The 20,144-nt window shown below is 39.0% G+C and overlaps 1 protein-coding gene across 1 annotated transcript in view; it reads left to right on the top strand.

Moving 5' to 3' along the window:
- Positions 1-20,144, top strand: part of UBE3D (ubiquitin protein ligase E3D) — an 83,450-nt gene that overhangs the window by 21,511 nt on the left and 41,795 nt on the right. The window contains exon 9 of the mRNA XM_034060745.1: positions 746-915. Coding sequence (XP_033916636.1) covers positions 746-915 — 170 coding nt within the window. The remainder of the gene's footprint in view (positions 1-745; positions 916-20,144) is intronic.

Here is a 20,144-nt window from a genome sequence, read left to right as displayed (position 1 = left end):
CAGATTACTACTTCAGGTTGTGAATAAAGGAAAAGCCCGACTTTTTTTTATACAGTGTTTATCATGAAAGTCCTGAATCAGAAGTTGAAACACTTGCACAGAGATTAAATGCACCACATTACGCACAGTCAAGTTCCATAATGTGATGCAAAATGTTCAGGTTTCTCAACATACTCCCCTGTAAATACCCAATGAATTGCAGTGAGCAAGTAGTGCTGAAGAATGCCAGTCCCATAGTCAAATATAAAAATTTGACTTTTTCCTTGCATGTTTTAGCTCCATCCAGTCATTACTGTCATGCTTTTTCTAAAAATCCTTAATTTTTGGCAGTTACAGTGGGCAGTCTTTCAGTTCCTTATGCTTAGCCCTCAGCTGTTGAACACCATATGCTCAACTAATTCATAAAAAACCCCTGTGAAATTAGAGATATAATCTGTTTGATACTGAAACAGATGACTCGGGACTGTTTCTTCTGTTACCACCAAAGGGAATGTGCTACAGTCACAGAAAGAGACAGCTTCACAGAAATAATGATCTTAAGAGTGACTGTGATAAATCAGGCTTCAGTTTATTGTATTAACCCACTTTTCTCTGTGAGAGGCTGTGCAGACTGTGCTGAATAATAAAATGTCAATTTATGTCTATTAATACTTTGTTAGAAACTTAGTAAGAATGTGGCTTTTGTATCAGCTGATTTAGTATCAGAGTAAAGGAACAGTATAATAAATAATTTTTTCATTTATAGATATGGCTTTTAAATTCTGACACTTTGCTGGTGGAGTCTTCGGGAAATTCCTCCTCCCATGATGTTTTTACATCTTTTGGAGACATTTTCATGCCTAGCTCTGGACCAGTGGGAACCTGGAATGCTGTCAAAGTCCTTTACCAGCCATGCATTAAAAGCAGGAATAAGGAGTAAGTACAGCCTTTTCTGACCTCAAGTTCTGATCTTTGCATTTGAGATGTATCTCTTTGAAATAGCATATTATTTTAATTTTTTTTTTCTTTTAAGCACAATGCTGGTAGAATATTTCTTCGTTTCTATTACAGCCAAAGTGAATCTAGTTGTTATATTTTTGCATCATAATAATAAAACACAGACCAGAGTTATGTTGTTTGTAGTGGCACATGTAGATAACTTGGGTTACATGTGTATGCATATGACACAAATAGAAGATGTTCCTGTTACATGTGAGAGTAATGTGCTTTTCCATTTATGCATTTTTTTTTTCCTGCCGTCTTAACTCCTAGAATCATAGAATGGTTTGGGTTGGAAAGCACGGTAAGATCTTCTGGTTCAAACCCCCCTGCCATGAGCAGGCAAACCTCCCACTAGACCAGGTTGCTTAAGTCCTTAACCAGCTTGGCCTAGAACACCGAAAGGGATGGAGCATTTACCACGTCTTTGGGCAGCCTGTTCCAGTGCCTCATCACCCTCACAGTAAAGAACTTCTTCGTTGTTTGTAACCTAAACTTCCCCTGTTTAAATTTGCATCCATTACCCCTTGTCCTATCGCTACAGTCCCTGATGAAGAGTCCCTCTCCAGCATCCTTGCAGGCCCCCTTCAGATACTGGAAGGCTGCTATGAGGTCTTCATGCAGCCTTCTCTTCTCCAGGCTGAACAGCCCCAACTTTCTCAGCCTGTCTTAATGTGGGAGGTGTTCTACAGTCCCCTGATCATCCTTGTGGCCCTCCTCTGGACTTCTTCCAACAGTTCCATCTCCTTCTTTGGACACTTTCAAAGCCTGATAATTTTTCCAGCTCTGTTGGCAGAAGCTGCAAGGATAGTGGTGTCGTAAATCCCATGGAGGGTCAGTGAGTTCTGCCCGTACGGTCTCAGAGCATGCCACTCTGCAGCGGTAGTTCCAGGTGATGTAATTCGAGGAGGAGGCAAAACTGGGGAGATAAGGAGCGTGGGCTGACTGGTGCATGATGCCTGAGTTTAGCCAGATCTCTCTCTTCACCTTCAATTTCTTTGATTTTTGTGAAAATCTGATCTCAGCTGTCAAGTTATTTATGGGAAAACTCTCTCTGCACTCCCACAGTAAAGAATTTGGACCTCTTTAGTACAGCTGAAAACAAGAGGGTAGAAGTGGGTAATTACTAGCTTACCAAATTGTACCTGTCCCATCTTCGTTCTTGACCTTTTTCGCCATAAAATTGTGCTTTGTTTTGTAAGAGAAAGAGCTGTTTACAGGACTGGAATTTGTGTGCTTAAGTCAAGTCATTTTCAGTACTACAGGGATTGTCTCATGGGTCACAGTGGTGGTATTATTTAAAAAAGAAACTGGACCCTAAGAGAAGAGGAAAGAGGTGAGGAAGGTGGTTAAGTACAATGTCATATAAATTATTTTCTTGAATGTGTCCTGATTTTCTTGGATGTGTCTAAGTCTGCTGGAGGCCTCATAAAGGAAACATTTGATTTCAGTAAAGTCTTTATGATTGTTGTGGTTTAAAACCAAACTGCACAGCTCGTCAACTCACTCCCCCCCTTGCTCCCCTGACTCCCAGAGAGTTAGGAAGGAGAATCCAAACAATGTAGCCCCCACGGGTTGAGATAAGAACAGTTTAATAACTAAGGCATAACACAAATCACTACTGCTACTACTACTACAAATAATAATTATAAAGCAAATAACAAGTGAAGAGAATACAACACCTCACCAGCCACTGACCCATAACTCACCCCACCCTGCCTGACCGAGCAACGACCGATACCTCCTCCATCCCCCCAGAGCTCCAGCCCTTCCGGGTGTCTCCCGGTTACATCCTGGGTATGACGTGCTATGGTATGGAATACCTCTTTGGCTAGCCTGGGTCAGGTGTCCTGTCTCTTGCTTCCTCCCGGCCTCCCCTCCTCCCTGGCAGAGCATGAGCTCAGAAAAGGCCTTGCACAAACCAAGCATTTGAGCAGTAACTAAAAACATACTTGCTATCAGCAACTGTTCCCAGCCCAAAAGTCAAAACACAGAACTGCACCAGCTACCAAGAAGGAGAAAAAATGACTGCTACTGCTCAAACCAGGACAGTTATGAAAAACACACACTGCTTGTTAACATGTTAAAAGCCTTTATTTGTTGGAGAGCAAAGATAAGAGAATATTGATTAAGCAGTGGGTCCAATGTTTGCAGGGGATGGAATATGATTTTTGCATAATTTTCTCCTTTTGTTTCTGCAGTGCGAAGAGAAAGCATTGGTTTTGCATATGTCATACTCAAATAGTGCCTTGTTTTTGTTGTTTTTCCTTTAAATTCTTGGAAACTGGATGACAGATTTAAATAGGTGCAGCTGTATTTAAAATTTAGAAGGCATTCCCTCCAGACATAGAACACAGCTAATTTATAGCCCAAAAGTACAACAAAAGTGTTGTTTCACACAGACAAGCAGACGTGTGTATGAATTTAAATATTTTTCTGAAGAAATACACACCTTATAAGAATGCATAGTTCATCAGAGTGTTTATCCAGAATATGGCCAACTACATCCTTTTTATTTTTCAAACAGATCCAATATTGAATAGCTGAAATGAACTCTGACATAGGGAGAGAATGCAAAATTCCAATATTTAGAGAAAGGGTCATACTATGTTATTAATGTTATTAATGTAAGAGAAAAAATACCTTTATTAACGTAGTAGTCTCAGAAGGTGATCTAAATGTTATTTGATCCAAACTGCATCTTAAAAGTATTATAATTTAAACTGCATACTCTTAAAATCGGAGATACCAGAAGAACCACTACCTGCTCTAAAATAAAAGATACTTCCCTTACCACTCTTTAATTTTACAGAAGCATAACTTACAGTTTTGCTTTTCAAGTTTTTATTCTTTATCAATGAGAAGATTTAATTACCTAAACATACGTTCAGTTAAAATGACTTGTTATTGAGATAAAATTCCTATCTACTTGGTCACTTACCTAGCATTCACAAATGCTTTTCTTGAATGGAGTTCTCAGCAGCATAATTTTACCATGAGGTTACATTCAGTTCTTTCCATTTCCCCAGACAGACTTGTTACAAATCACTTATTTCTGAAGATTACATTGTATTTATCTTTGGGACTTTACAACGAGCAGAAGGTGCAACTGAGGTTTTAATTCTCCTATGACAATAATGAACATCTTCCCTACCCAGTCCCTGGACAAATGCAATAACAGAAGAGAAAGAACAAAGGGTTCTTTTTAAGGTTCAGAAACCAGAGTAACTGTTATTTTAGTATTGTTTTCTTATTTTTATATTTTTAGTAAAGAACAGTAGAAAGGATATTAGCACTTCAGTCTGTTTCCACTACCTCATTTATCTGTTGGTTTGAAGTACTGCCTGGATACGTGCAATGAATCTGAAGTTCTTCTGTATTGAACAAGAAGGTAAACACAGTAGAAACAAAAATACGAAAACCAGTACAACTTATTTAATGCAGTGTATTTGTATTTAGATATTATTTTTGATAAAATTCTGAGCAAAATGTCTGAATTCTTGAACGGTTTAAGTTCCAAATGTTTTAGATGTCCACATTCCACTAATAATTGTAATACTTACCTTGCTTGTTGTTTCTGCACACACACCTACCTTTGAAATAATGGAAAGGTTCCAGAGCCCATGGTCTGCTCCACGGGAGTGAGGCGTGAGCAAGGATACCTCCTGTGTAGGAAGCAGTCAGCAGGAAGTCTGCTTTTGATCTATACCCCAGCATTTGCAAAGGATAGGCATGCTCTCCAGTATCCTGTTGCAGGTCAGAGAGCCTATTCAGCTGTTTCAAGTCACTGGTAACACTTGAGTCCTGTCTGATTCGTGCAGTGACAGAATCTGATTGAGTGCTATGGGAGGGTAAGCACCTTTCCTAACTGCGGACACTGTAGAGTCTCTGATGGGAAGCTTGGCCATAGGTTAAGATAGATTAAGGTAAACTAGAAATAAAAGCATTTATTTGTAATATGTGAAAATAATAGCATAATCACATGTTTGTAAAACATGGATGAAGAAATTAAAGACAATCTCTACTTAGTCTTCTTACACAAGCATGAATCTTTCTCTGAGAAAAGTCATGGTAGCATTTTTGGTCTTGGGCTTTGTGAAATTCTCCTCTAGCAAACTGCCTCTGCTAGACAGAGCCTAACTGGGATTGCACAGTAATTCACATTCAGGCATCCCCTTTTTGAAGGAACCCTTTGATTCAAATTCCTTGAGATGCACTTGAATGTTTCTCTTGAGGGGATCATAGTATCTTTTATATGTGATCTTTCTTTTGAGGACTTCTACAGTGTCAGCAGAAATGCACAGTCTTACTCCAAACCTCTTTATTATTTCTTTACTCAGAGCGGTTTTGCAATTCTTCGTAATTAGCATAATGCATATTTCTCTTCCTCAGATGCAGAAATGTTTTTTTCCCCTTAAACTAGGAATTATGTATATGAACAACGCCATGCTTCAGTGAGCAACAGAACTCTCTTTCCTCCAGTAAATCACTGGCTTATCTATCACTGTCCTTACATTCACTATTATTATGAACATTAACAATGCAAAGGAAACAAATGTTTAAGTAGGGTAAATGTTCATGGTTCATTGCTGGCTGTAATTACTGAGTTCGAGATCATCAGAACAGTGAGTGTGCAGCAAGCTCACTGCCCTGGACTTCAAGAGAGCAGACTTTGGCCTCTTCAGGAATCTGCTTAGTAATGTTCCATGGGATACAGCCCTAGAGGGCAGGGGGGCCCAAGACTGTTGGTTGATATTCAAGGATCACCTGCTACAGGCTCAGGAGTGTTGCATCCCGACTAGAAGGAAGTGCAGCAGGAGGGCCAGGAGACCTCCTTGGATGGATAAGGAGCTGCTGAGAAAAATTCAAAGGAAAAAAGAGGCTTATGAAAGGTGGAAGCAAGGACAGGTGGCCTGGGAAGAATACAGGGATGTTGTCCGGGAAGCTTAGGTACCAGGTTAGGAAAGCTAAAGCCCAGTTAGCATTAAACTTGGCTGGGGATGTCAAAGATAACAGGAAGGGATTCTGTAGGTACATTGCAAATAAAAGACAGACTAGGGACAACATGGGCCATCTCTGGAAGCTATCAGGAGAACTGGCTACCCTGTATTTGGAGAAGGCTGAGGTTCTTAATGACTTCTTTGCCTCGGTCTTCACTGGCAAAGGCTCTGACCACACCACCCAACTCTCGGAAGGCAAGGACTGTGAGAATGAAGACCTTGGGCCCACTGTATGGGAGGATCCGGTTCGAGACTATCTTAAGAACCCGAATGTACACAGGTCCATAGGACCTGATGAAATCCATCCATGGGTTCTGAAGGAGCTGGCGAATGAAGCTGCAAAGCCACTGGCCATCATATTTGAAAAATCATGGCAGACAGGTGAAGTTGCCAACGACTGGAGAAAGGGAAATATAACCCCCATTTTCAAGAAGGGGAGAATGGATGACCCAGGGAATTACAGACCAGTCAGTCTCACCTCTGTGCCTGGCAAAATCTGGGAGCAGATTCCCCTGGAAGGCATGCTAGGGCACATGAAAAACAACAAGGTGCTTGGTGACAGCCAGCATGGCTTCACTAAGGGGAAATCCTGCCTGACCAATTTGGTGGCCTTCTATGTGTCTGCCCATGGCAGGGGGGTTGGAATTAGATGATCTTAAGGTCCTTTCCAACCCTAACAATTCTATGATTCTATGATGGGGCTGCGGAACTGATGGACAGGGGCAGAGCAATCAAAGTTGTCTACCTGGATTTGTGCAAAGCGTTCGACGCTGTCCCACATGACATCCTTGTCTCTGAATTGGAGAGACATCAATTTGATAGGTGGACCACTTGGTAGATAAAGAACTGGCTGGATGGGGGCACACAAACAGTTGTGGTCAATGGGTCAGTGTCCGGCTGGAGATCAGTAATGAGTGGTGTCTCTCAGGGATCAGTGCTGGGACCGGTCTTGTTCAACATCTTTGTCAGTGACACGGACGGTGGGATTGAGTGCGCCCTCAGCAAGTTTGCTGATGACACCAAGCTGTGTGGTTGGGTTGAAACGCTGGAGTGTCTGGTTTCGTGCAATTGTCCTTTGTCAAATTATATCCTAATTTTGTTCTGAACATTTTTCGCTGTTGGCCATGACCATTTTGTTTTCCAACATGTGGCATTCTGATGGCGCTTGCACCTTCATATCATTTATGAATGAAAGAAGCATCTCTCTTGTTCCAGTTTCAGAGAGAGTGGCTGAGCTATGGAATAGGACGAAACTAGGAACCCATTGTGTGGAGCCTCTCTCCATATACCTTTTTTCAGCAATGAATTATGAACAGGTTTTCTCTGAGTGTTCTCTGTATGTTATACTCTGTTGCTTAAGAATGTTCAGTAGTTTTTAAGGCATAGTGAAGTTAAGACGTGCTTTGATATATCCAGACATGCAATTTATAGTTTAGCTCTTGGTGTTTCTGCTAGCAGAGCCCTATTCTTCTCATCTTCCTGAGGGTAGCCTTTAAGTGTTTTATTGATTTGTATCTTACTCCTTCAGCTGTTAAACAGGGCTAGAAACACTTAGGTGTGTCCTTGCAGGAGCTTTTTGAGCAATCCTTCTACAACAAATTAGTTGAAATTATATGCTGTCATTTCTTCTTGTTACTTACAAAAAAAAGTATGTTACAAGTGTGGTTGAGTGCCCCACACATTTTCTGCTCTATTCTTATTTAGATGATGTGTATGTGATTATGTTGGTTCCCTCCACTTTTCACTCAGCAAGGCTCCTTTCTCCACCTACAAATATGCTGTGCAGACAGAAGAGGTCTTCTGTTTGAGTAACAGGTTCTTGGCAAATAACACCTTATGCAAACAGCCTGGACTGCTGGGAGTGATAATGGTAAATACTGCTGAAGTGAGAGAGTTGTAAAAATGTATGGAGAAAATTGCAAATACAGTTATATGACAGTTTGACCATAACTTGATCTCAAGAAATATATGTGACGGTACAGTTAGTGAAAAATTACACTTTTCTCTTTATAGTAGTGTGCTAGGTAAATCTTGTCAAATAGTCACTGTTATCTTTTTATTCCTCATATGCATCTAGAGTGTCTCTGAATGATGTACAGTTTGTTCAGAAGTCTTCTCCTATGTGAGAATTTGCTGCTTATCATTTGAGAGTTGAAACATGACTTCCAGGAGATGTTCATTTCATTAGCTTTGGAGGGACAGAATGAGCTAGAAAATTGAGTTTGTGGCTGAAAACCTGGAGGTTTTGAGTTCCAGTGCTTTTATTATAGTCCATGTATAGTGAGCTGTTTATGAAGCTGTTACTGATGTATTCCAGAATGTTATTTATTTGTCCCAAGAATGACTTTCATTCTGTGTATGACTCTAGAGTAATTTATCTCTTGTAAACCCACCTAATTGTGTCCTATTTCACTGTTTTTTGTATGTCTGAAATAGAATACCCTTCTCCAGTGTTTCAGTAACTCTTGCCTGTAGAAAACACAGGGGAGCACACCGACCAAGAGTTGCCTGACTGAGGAGTGACCTATGTTTTACTGTTCCGTGCTCCTTTTAAGATTATTTCTGTAGTATAATAAACTTTTTGTGCTATATCTGGAATGGTTAAAGAAGTGAATGTGATTGTAAATGGAGTATAAAGAATTTGTTTTGTTTCAAATTTATTATTTTTTCTGTTCCTTCTTGAATACTTTCAGGTTTCAAGTTAAGAGAACTGATACCACAGGTGGGGTGCGTTGCCTTAAAAGACCTGACTGAGCAGTCAGGCAAAGACTTTTGAAAGATGCAGCATGATGCTAGTCAGGATTTTGGGACAGGAGAGTCAAAAAAAAATACTTTTCAGAGTTTGATAGACATGTGGAAGCTGTAGGGGTCATGAACTTTGAATGCTCGGGCTGAAGCTTGGAGAAAAAGACGAGAACTCTATCTGAGAAATATTATTTTTACCCAGAAGTTGTTTTTCAGAAGAAAGAACTGTTCTTCAGTACTGGTAACAGCCTTTTCCACCTCTTGGAAAAGATGTATGCAACTTTTAAGTATAACTTTCAGGCAAAATACCCTGACTTCTTAATTGAAACTAGATCTATCATGTGCAGCATCCTTTTATGGTAGTTACTTAAGAACTTTGTACTTGTTCCTAAACACAGATCTGATAGATCTTTTTAACTCTTCATAGGTGTCATATTTCTTGATACCTGATATTTTGAATTTTAAGTAGTCTTAGAAGTACTGACTAAAACAGAGAAAAATATTGGGATAAACCTTTTGTCTACCAAATAAAGTCTCTTGTATTTTCACTCAAAAATTTTGCTCATCTTACCATCCTAGTTGAGCTTGTTGCCTTTTTTGATCATCTCTTGAAATTTAGCATGAAGTCAGTAACGTTTTAAAAAACAGATTTGCAGTCTTGAATCACTAGCCATTTGTTAATAATCTGACCAACAGCCTGCCTTTTTGCTTGTGGAGCATGACAGATGCTGATGTGTAACTACTCATCTGGCAGGGTACTGCTGTGGTACCCTACTTTAGAAGTGGTAAATGCTAAATGCATACTATTTGGCAATGTAAAAATAAAAAATTTGCTGTAAATGCTATTGGTTAGCTACTTCTTATGTTCTGATTTTTTAGAAAAAAAATATTATAAATATGCTATTAAGAGCTATCATATTTAATATACTTCTTGATTAATATTTTGTTAATAGAATGAAAAATACAACTCATGCTTGTATATTTTTTTCCATATTATTCTTCATACTTATTCATGAAACACTGTAATTAAGGTAAGCACAATTTTGGTTGTTCTCATCTCTCTGGCTCAGATTGCTCTTTTGTGAATCTCAGGATTGGCAAGGAGAAAAATGTCAAGTTGGATGGGAAAAAATTGTTAATTAAATGCAGCAAGACTATCTGAAACTAATTCAAAATGTATAGTCTAAACCAGCTGCATTGCCAGGTAGTTTATTCTGCTTTTATAGGATGATAAGAATGTAAAAAATGCCATGCTGCCCCAGAGCAGAGTGCCATCTAGCCCAGTATTCTCCCTCCAACAACCAGAAGTGTTCTTCAGAGCAGCATGTGAGCTTCGGCACTTCCTTGTACTGCTCAGCTCTGTAGTTGTTGTATTAAGGATGTTAGAGGGTACAGCCCTGCTTACTTTCTTTACTGTCTGTTCATGCATCTTTTGACCATCTGTTTGAATAAACACTTTTTGACCTAACTGTGTTGTCTGCCTCCGCAATCTCTTGTAACAGCAAGTTCCAGAAGTTCACTACTGCTCTATAGTACTCTTTTAACCTCTTCTAAACAGATCTCCCGCTGGTTTCAGCATGTTGCGTCTAAGTCTAGGTTTGGGGATTTAGGGAAAAACAATTCTGCATTCATATTGGCAAAATGGACATGGAGTTCCTAAACTACAGCATGCAGTGTTCTTGCTGGTTACATTTAGGAGTTAGATTTACCAATCAGTTTGCTGGAGGGTCAGCAATGCCACATCTATTGAAGTCTTACTATAAGACATACCTGACATATCTCTATTATATTCATTTTGTTTTCCTGTAACACTGCTTTTTTGAAAGCCAGATAGCCTGAATGTCATAGTGAGGATCCATTGAGGATAATTTTATAATCGTATGTCAGACTGTTGCAGCTTACCGCTTAGAGGCTTACAGTTTGTTTCTCATAGACTTACAAAGACTGTTGGGTTCACTTGGGAACTGTAAGTACTCAACTCCTATAATGCCTTTTAAATGACAGCATCCATTTGAGCAGGCAGGAATCCTATAACAAGCCAAGAGTGAAAAAAACAAAACTTAAAAAAGCCTGTTGGGCAGATTGCAGACAAGAACTACTTAAACCTCAAAACTTGATTTACTGAATTGTAAGATCATGGGCTGGTTTAAATTAATTATCATTAGTTGTTTCTATTGTATTCCTCCATGACAGGCTGCAGAAACATGGTTTAGGCTGCTAATTTTACTTGCAATGTTTTTTAAATCAGTAAGGCTAAATCAAATTGGGAGTGTATGACTTGAGATCAGGGAAGACTAATTTGCGAATTTGTTCAGGGTATTTCCATTTGTGTATGGAAACAGTAGGATGTTGCTGTTGGTTGCTTATTTTGAATGCTGTAGCATCAAAACAAAACAAGGAATTCTTCTGCTGGTTTCTCTGAATATTTGCCTTAAGCTATAAACAAAATAATTTGTATAACTAATAGGCATAATAAGTGATACTTACATGTATAGGAATGTTTGAGGAAGAAGAGATCTGACTGGAAAGGTAGAAGGTGTTGTTCCAGGGAATAAAATTGCTGCAGAATTTTAGAATTTCAGTCAAGCAATTGCCAAAAGGAGGACCATTAGACTTTGTCAGTTGTGAGCTGTTGGATTGACCATGCCCATTTACCCTCTGTGTTTGCTCGATGTGCAGTATTACCATTATACCTTTTAAGCAAATTTTTCCTTACTTCACAACACTGATGGGATTCTGATGTTAAGGTATTGTCCATAGTCCCAGAGGCACGAATGAAGAGTGCTCCTGTGGGCCCTGATTTTGCTGGCTTTCCTGAAGAAAGCAAAATTGTACAGTGTCTCATTGAAGATGGGTTTTCAGGGAAATGACTGCAGGCATGTGTGTCAACTGGACATCCATGTTTCCAGTGCTGCAGCTGGGGCTGGCTTTTCAGCTGGTACTGATAGGCAGCAGCATTGTATCAGTAGCAGTTAGAAGTTGGGTTTGAAACTAAGCACAATTTTTGTTTCCCCTGAGAAGACTGATTTTTCTGAAACCTCCAAAATTATTTTATGTTAATACGGAACTGTTGAGATAACTACACTTTCTTATTTATTTTTCTTTATTGACTTGCTTCCCAGCCATCCTGTGTCTCTCACAAAGCAGTATGGTTGAGCAATAAAATGTGTTTCCTCATTAAGTTGTTATCTTATGATGAAAACAATTGCATGGCCTACAGAGGGACACCACTGAAGCATTTCTACATATTTTTTACACTAATTTTTTTCCAGATTTTAAACTTCTTCCAGAAGTTGATAAGTATTTTTTTTAAGTGGGAAAACGAAAAAGGAATCCAGCAAAGGTTTGAACAGTTGGAATTAATACTGATAATGTGAAGAATCATCTGAAAAAGGGCCTTAAAGAGGGGTCTAAGAAAAGCTGTCAGATAATTAATGTTTTAGTGCATTTTCAATCTAACATCATTACCAAATGTAAGATTTATTGGTTGTAGTCATAGCTGAAATACCTGTACCTGAAATACCTGTCACTATTCTCTACTTCCTTTTTTTCACCTGTTTGCATATTATTTCTGCGAACTGCTGTTCAGTTGTTTTGTAAACAGAAGTGGCTGCATGTCATTAATTTTATTAAGGCCTCTAGTTTTTCAGGAGTTTCATGATGATTAAGAAATACAAACTCTTGTCTGAGTTGAGAGATTTTATTGAAAACTCTTATTTTGTGTTTCTGAAACTGATGAAACTTTCACTGGCTACTGCAAGAAGAAATCTGAGGAGCTGGTTTTTGCCCTCCTACATAACAGTTCTACACTTTTAGCACCTCTGCAGCTCTCCTATACCCATAGCATCATTGAATTAATGCAGTTGTCCATGTGAGTTTCTTATATCACCAATTACCTCTCAAGTCTAATTTGGTAAATATTTCAAGAACATAGTGTAGTAGTGGCTGCCAGTAAACTGTAATGTTCATTGATTGCCTTCAGGAGAAATTGGAGAGAACATACAGATAGAGTTAATTATGACAAAGTTTCAGCTGGGGATTGGAAGTTTTCTGATATCAGAGCAGTGTGGTTCCTGCAGAGCCTTCTAGTAGGAATAATATTGCCAAAAAACACTGTTGCTTTTAAAGATGAAGTGTGATAAAATGTCAGAAAGCAATGCTTCAACACATTGCCTGTTTTTGCAGGGAGATGATTTTTTTTTTTGGCTGGGAAATGCCTTCTAGTTCAGTTTTCCAGTTCTGCCACTGACCTGCCAAAACACTTTCCAGTTCACCGTCACTGTATCTATTTTGCTTTCTGGAATCTCTTCAGAGTGATGTGTTTGAATGTGTGTGGAGAGCCACAGTGGTGCCTTGGCCTTGATTGGGCTGCTATTCAGTATGTAGTAATTATCAAGTGTGGCATTATTTCTTTACCTGTGATGTGTTCTTCTATGTCTGAAGTCCATTCTAATTAATTTTATTTGCAGAGGATTTATAGTACTTTGTCTGCAACTGTCTTACTTTCAGTTGTTGCATCTCCTCTTTGAATGAGGTCATCTGCTCAAAGGCTTCTCATTGAGCTGTTGTATGTGACTCAGTCTTTCCATGCCTACTGTACTTCCTTTTCTCAAGAAAAAGGATTTTAGTCTGTATGTAACATCAACTCCTTCATCAGCATTGACTTAACTTGGTTAAATCTAGATTTAATCTTCCATCTAAATCCTTTCTCTCCTCGTTTTAATTCTGCTCTTGCACATGTCCAGAAATCAGCTGCCAGGCTGTATTTCTCCCCTTCCTGTTCCTCATGCTTTTGAGACTAGCTTTCCCTCTTTTTCTTTCACAAAATTTTAAGAAAGCTCAGAAAACTAAATTAAAGAGACAAAATAATCTGCATTCACTGATCTGACTGTGTCAAGGTAAGTGTGTGTGCAGTGCAGCCCCTGCAGTGCTCTCTTGAGAGGGTGACTGATGGCCAGCTCTGCTTTGTGTCTGCAGCAGGACAGCAGGACTCTGGACAGCTTCATAAGTGCTACAGGAAGCTCCATCAGCATTAGCATGGGTTATACAGACATTGTTAAATCTCTGCCATAACAAAAGGGTAAAACTTAAGAATAGTTGAAAGGGAAAAGTTGGGAATTAGCTCTGAGGAGGTGCTAAAACTAGGGACAGTTTTGTGAATGATGGAGAGGTTATTTATGGGAGAGTATTTCCATGCATAGAGAAAACCTGATGTGGTGCTAGGACACATACTGGCTGGGGACAGGGAAAACGGTCTAATGGAAAGTTGATCTTTCCAGATTGGCAATTAGTCTGCTGTGAGTTTTCGCAGCAGACCGTGGGATGTAGTAAAATCAGGTAGTTTGGGCATTTGTGACCTGTCAAAAATGTTGCTATGCCAACTTATGGTTTCAAATTAACTTTATGGGTTTTTTGTTTTTTTTTTTCTAAGAAAGGAAGTTGTGTTCTTGAATGCTAGCTTTATTTATTTATTTAGGATTTAATTGCTTGTAAAATTTGACTTTTAGCAACACCTGCTATATTAATGCCAATGTTGTACTTGCATAGAGTGAGCATCTACAGATTTTGCACAATCTTATAAGTGAAGAGGGAAAATACAAATAAACTGATGCAGGAAAATTATGGTTTCGGTGGGAAAGGGAAAATCTGGCATATATGAAGTTCTAACTTTAGAATTAGACTCTTATTTGGCAATGGTTTGGATTGAATGAGTGGAAATAATAAATTTTGCTGTCAGCAAATTCTCAGGATCAACCAATTCTGTAATTTGTGGTGTTTCTTACTTCACTGCAGGTTCATGTAATTACATCTTAGAATACTGAATTTTCTTCTCTTCTGAAGTCAGTACATCAGAAACAAACTCATCTTTAAAGCTGCAAACTGAGAGCTTTTTGTGAACAGTGATTACAGCTTTTATTTGTACAGCAGGATAACTTCTCCCTTTGGATTCAAGTGTAACATTCTAGAGTGCCTGATATTTGTGAATACCTCTATATGGAATATCAACAACACTGCGGAACTGATTTAGTTTTACCCAAAGGCTTAAAAATCAAAGGCCAGAAAACATTTTCATCTTTACATTGTTCTGAAAATCCATTTCAAAGTCAGAAATGGCCTCCTGCTTGGTATAATAGGTCTTAAAAAGGGAATTAAAGTTTATGGAGCATATGCAAATCTTCATGTGGCACAGCTGGTAGGAATAACCCGCGTGAGAACATCCAGGGAAGTGTTTTATGCTGTAGCCAGGAAACCCAGGGCTTTTAGGTACAGGGCAAGAGAAGCACTGTGTCATCACTGATCATACAGACCACTGGTTCATTCAACATTGACTTAATTTGATCTTTTTAAAGAAATAGTTTTCTTTGCTGCTTGCCTGGTTGATTATGCTGAGGAAATAACTGTTGTTGTTTGTTGCTAGTCTAGGGTCCTGAGAATGCACACCTATTTCAATACTGTTAGGACAGGGTATCAAAGACACCATCTTTCTGGTACTCTCAGGTGTCAGTGTTGAGACTGCTGGTTGATCCGACAGTGGTGGTGAGGGGCAGTTGGAGGTAGGCAGTCAGAGAGATGTGGTGGGAAGGTACTGGTACCTAACATGAGTACAGTTCACATTATTTACCCAGAAGTTTCAACGGGCAGCTCTGTCCTAGTAAGTGATGGTTCAGCTGTGAGCCCTGTGGTTTGTGGATCATATTTTCTACATTGTGCCTGATGTTGTGCTCCCTTGGCTTTTGTTTAGAGTCTTTACTGGGGACTGTGGTGTGACCACTAGTAACAAGGCAAGGGGATACAACAGTGCTTACTGGGTTTGCTGCTTGGCCATGGGGCATACCACCTCTCTGCTGCCCTCCCTGCACTGCTGAGATGAGGAACTTAGATTGTTTTGCTTAAGCCAACCCTATTTTTTAGTCATAGTCTTAGCTGAGGTTACTGTACCAACTGTTCCCCCTGCTTTTGAAGCACAGATGCCTGACTGTTTCACAGTCAAGTCCTCAACTATTGAAGTTTAGAGCGTATGTTTGAAATAAATTGTTGCCAATTTTGATTTGCTTAAAGGCACTGCACCATGAACCGTGGCAGTTTAGGAAATGAGTGATGAGCAGTTTAGATGTCCAGGCAGGATCAACAGCTGGGTTCAGTATCTTCATCAGCTATCTCATCCCTGATCATCAAGCGGCTCGCTGAGTATCTAAAACTGAGTTAAGTGAGTATCTCCCAGTTTGCTCACAGTGCACAGAACCAACAGGTCACACGAGCTCTACAGCATTTAAGCATTGGTTCTTCATGTCTTGTATTTTCAGATCTACGTGCATTTCTTTTTAATGAATCATTATTTAATAAACCTATACTGATTTATCATAATTGCATCTGTAAATCCATTTCTAATGGTTAAACATATGCATTTCAACAGTCTCTTCCCTAAGGACACATTAGTCAGCATGATCTCAGACTGATATGTAGACAATTATTTTTTTCCAAACTCATCAGGCAGTGCAAAAAATGTATGATGTTGCTTTAACAAGGCCCACTGAGATTTGAGATTATTTATCTAAGACCTTATTAAAGATAAAAACTTTTCTATGTTTAGCCATGCAGAGCAAAGCTGCTCTTCAGACAGTCCAGTGCACTTAAATAATGAAGAACATAGAACTTAATGGGGAGAAGTATGAAGGATCTTTCCTCTGTATCCCTTTACTGCAAAGCCAAAGTTACTATTAACCACTAACATAAAAAGAAAAATGAAATGACAGCATCTCTTGAATTTTAAGGCCATTTCACTATACTAGGACCCAGCAGTGGAAAACTTTTATCATGGCTAGAAGGAAACTCCTTGTGACACTGAAGGAAAAAAAAAAAAGCCAGAAGATGAAAAAGATCTGCTTCATTCCCTGGGAGGAGGAATAATTCTCCTGTACAATTAATCTGATTTCTTAACCTCACTCTTCAGCACCCAAATCTCTATTCTTTCTCTGTAAGGTAATTTTTAGTCATGTATGTATCTGTTGGGAGCTCAGTTTAGCATCTCCCTACTCCCTTCTCCCAGGAAGCTCTAGAAGGAGAATTAAATGGAATGTATTTCATGAGATATATTATGTTCAATTCCCTCTTGTTTTCTTTCAGTAATTAGGAAATGAAAGTGTTTCTGAGGGCTTGGAAATTAAAAATCTGATGTAAAATTAGACCATTTAATTAAAGTATGAAAATTGAAGCTAATATTTTAAGGAAAAATATATTTTACAACAAGTCATAGTGTGGTTGGTGGAAAGTTTTAAGTTACACACTTTCAAAGCAACAGAGTTGCTTTATACATTTTCGCTTTTGCAGATCTGAGCAATTTATGTATCCAGAAACTTAAATGCATTCTTTGTCTCTCAACAAATTAGCCATTCCTCCTTTTGTGAGAGCTGATAATTGATAAATACCTACACTATTTCATGTAGTTTTCCTTTGGGCGATTTCCTGGCATTTTCATTTTCAGCATTTGCTGTTTTGAATTAGGCTTTGTTTCAGACTTCCTTTTACCAAATCTCTAAGAGTGTGCCTCTGCCAGCATTTCAGAGTTAATATGTGATTTCCATTCTGTAGATCATTCAGAGGCACAACTGAAGGATCAGACACAGTGATGTTGCCGTCTCGTGAAACTGAGTTCACAACTTCTTCTGGCATGTCCAGATGCTATTGTATAGGGTATTTCATCCTCAGACTTAAATTAATACACACCACCAGAAAAATCCATATCATTGCACATTTGCTGCAATGCCTAAGGGTGTAAGTTACTTAGCAAAGGTTAATTTTATGTTGCCAGTGTCAGAAACCTGATTTGGAACTGTAACTGAGAAAATAGACTTCCTTTTCTTTGCAAAGGTCTCTGTTCATCAACGCATTCTGACAACCAGCTCTGAAAAGCTGTTCAGTGAGGTTTCTCTGACAGAGTTTACATTCACTGGCAGTCTACACAGGGCAGTCTGCAGGTAAGCAGGCTGCACCATCCTAAAAAAGCGTTGAGGAAAAACCATGAGCCTGAATGTGGCTGGGACTGGTATTCCCATTTTTACAAGCAGTGACACTGAATATTGTATGAGAGAATGCAGACGCATAAATGTTCTAGGTGACTGATAAAGCTACAAGTGCTGACGTTTAAGCAGCATGTGCATGTATTTTTATACTGTAGATACAACAGGAATATGTAATCTCTCCCATGCCCCAGATAATAATTAAGTTTTGTTTCAATAAGTAGTGGGAATATTGTCTTGGAACATCATTGTATTCACCTTGCTTGTTATAGAATGATTTAGCCTGGATATAAAATTCTGCTTTTTTTGGATGCAGATTTGGTAAATTAATCTTCAAATCTGGCAAAGCTCCAAGCCATTTTCTTTGATCTCTTGAACTGTTTGGGGTTTTTTGAGATTTTTGTCAATAGTGGATATTGAAACTGGGCACACATGATAGTTGCTTCTACTCTGTAGATTTTTTAATCATATTTACCAATTTGCAAATCATCTGGTAGCTGTTTTGGGCGAGTAAACCAAGTATTTTTTGACTGACTTCAGTAATGTCTTGGTAAGCAAAGGAGGACTTTAAACAGATGAAACTGGGAAACAAGTCAATCACAGTTGAAACTAGGAGCTGAAATAACTTAAAATAGTTCTTGTACTTGCATTTGTGATGCTTAGAACTATTATAGGAAGTTGAGAATGGTAAGTATAGATGTTGCCTTGGACATTGTATATTGGTTACCTTTGAAACAGATATACTAATAAAATGCCTTGCTACAGTGGTGCACCTTGGTTCACTGCCCGTTCTTTCATTATGAGGTGTTCTAATCCTCCTTGGAAGCTAAGTTGTCTTTACTGTCTTTAGCTTTAAACTTTTGAATAATTTGCTCATCTGAGAATTGGCTGGGAGAACTGAAGTGAATTAAATGCAATTTCAAACGACATAGGTCTTCTCTTTCTTAAGCGTCTGACCTTCAGTGAGTCTTAGCAGTCTGCTCAAGGGGTTTTAGAACTTTTCATACAGAAGTAGTTCAGAAATTTGTATTTCATGTTCCTTGCCACTGTTTTTAATGGTGGATTTGGGCTTTTTGATTGACTTTTGATCAACCTTTCATATTTTACGTGGTGCTAATTAATTCTCAGATACTGAACATAGTATTTGTACTTAGGGAAACTTTCTGTTTGAGGTAAAATGCCCTTGTATTTGTGATAAGATACTTGATACCGCATGTTTTATGTTCTGCAATTTAACATCTCATTATGATGGTTTTTAAATTGAGGTTATAATTTCATGAAGAGTTTTAAAGGCTCCTCAGGAGAGTAGTACTGTTGATAGCACCTGGGAATTCAAAACTCAAGACATGCCAATATTGATAAATATGTCTTCCTCCTAAGTCTTTCAGTGTTTTCTCCAGTGTTTTCATTGGCGTTTCCAACCTCTGGAAGGGAAAGAAGTGAGGAAGGAGTCTGTAAAATTGTTCCTGTATGAGAATTTGGTGGTAGCCCAGGAGAAAGCCCAGGAGAAAGCACTTGTTATAAAACAGGTGGCTGTATAGAGGAGAGCGTCCTTGTTAATGTTTCTGATCAGAAAAAAATATAGGTTGAAAACAACAATTACAAGAGGCTGCTGAGGAAGGCAGCAAGTCCTCCAGACATCCATATCCCATGAGCAGATGGAAATGCTTCCTCAAAATTACTTGAATCTTTCAAGGGGAGTTATCTGGAATGAGTGACAGAGCACTGGAACAGGTTGCCCAGGGGGGTTGTGGAGCCTCCTATGTTGGAGATATTCAAGGCCCACCTGGACAAGTTCCTGTGTGATGTACTCTAGGTTACCCTGCTCTTGCAGGGGGGTTGGACTAGATGATCTTTTGAGGTCCCTTCCAACCCTTGGGATTCTGTGATTCTGTGATTACTTTGCATTTACTGTATGGTAACCATATTGATGTCACCAGTAGCTGTGAAGGAGCTTTTACATAGTAGTTTGTTTTCCTACAGCCCTACTGTGCACTTCAACCCTTCGCAAAATAAGAGTTGCTAAAAGAGGCTTACTCCTATTTGCCGGGGCAGTGGCCCTTATTTTTCTACATACCTGAAGTGTTGGAAGGTTTAAAAGAAAGAGAAAAAAAGAACATAACCTCAGAATTGGAGTCCTCAGTTGATACATGCTGGGACGGGAGGCTTTTTAGGTCATTGATGCTGCTGCTCATATTTGTTACTCCCTATATGTAAGATGGCACCAGTCAGGCTTTTAGCAATGGGTCAGTAGCAAGCTGCTCTGTGTCCTCAGCATCTAACCCAAGCACAGTAGTCTACAGTTATTGCCATGCATCAGGGAAATTATGAGCCATCTGTTCTAATTTAAAGTAAGATGTATCTAGGAAGGAATCAAGATGTGCTAAAGGTGAAGAAAAGTATT

Source organism: Melopsittacus undulatus, chromosome 3, assembly GCF_012275295.1.
Source record: "Melopsittacus undulatus isolate bMelUnd1 chromosome 3, bMelUnd1.mat.Z, whole genome shotgun sequence".
Lineage (NCBI taxonomy): Eukaryota > Metazoa > Chordata > Aves > Psittaciformes > Psittaculidae > Melopsittacus > Melopsittacus undulatus.
This window is presented reverse-complemented; position numbering and strand designations above follow the sequence as displayed.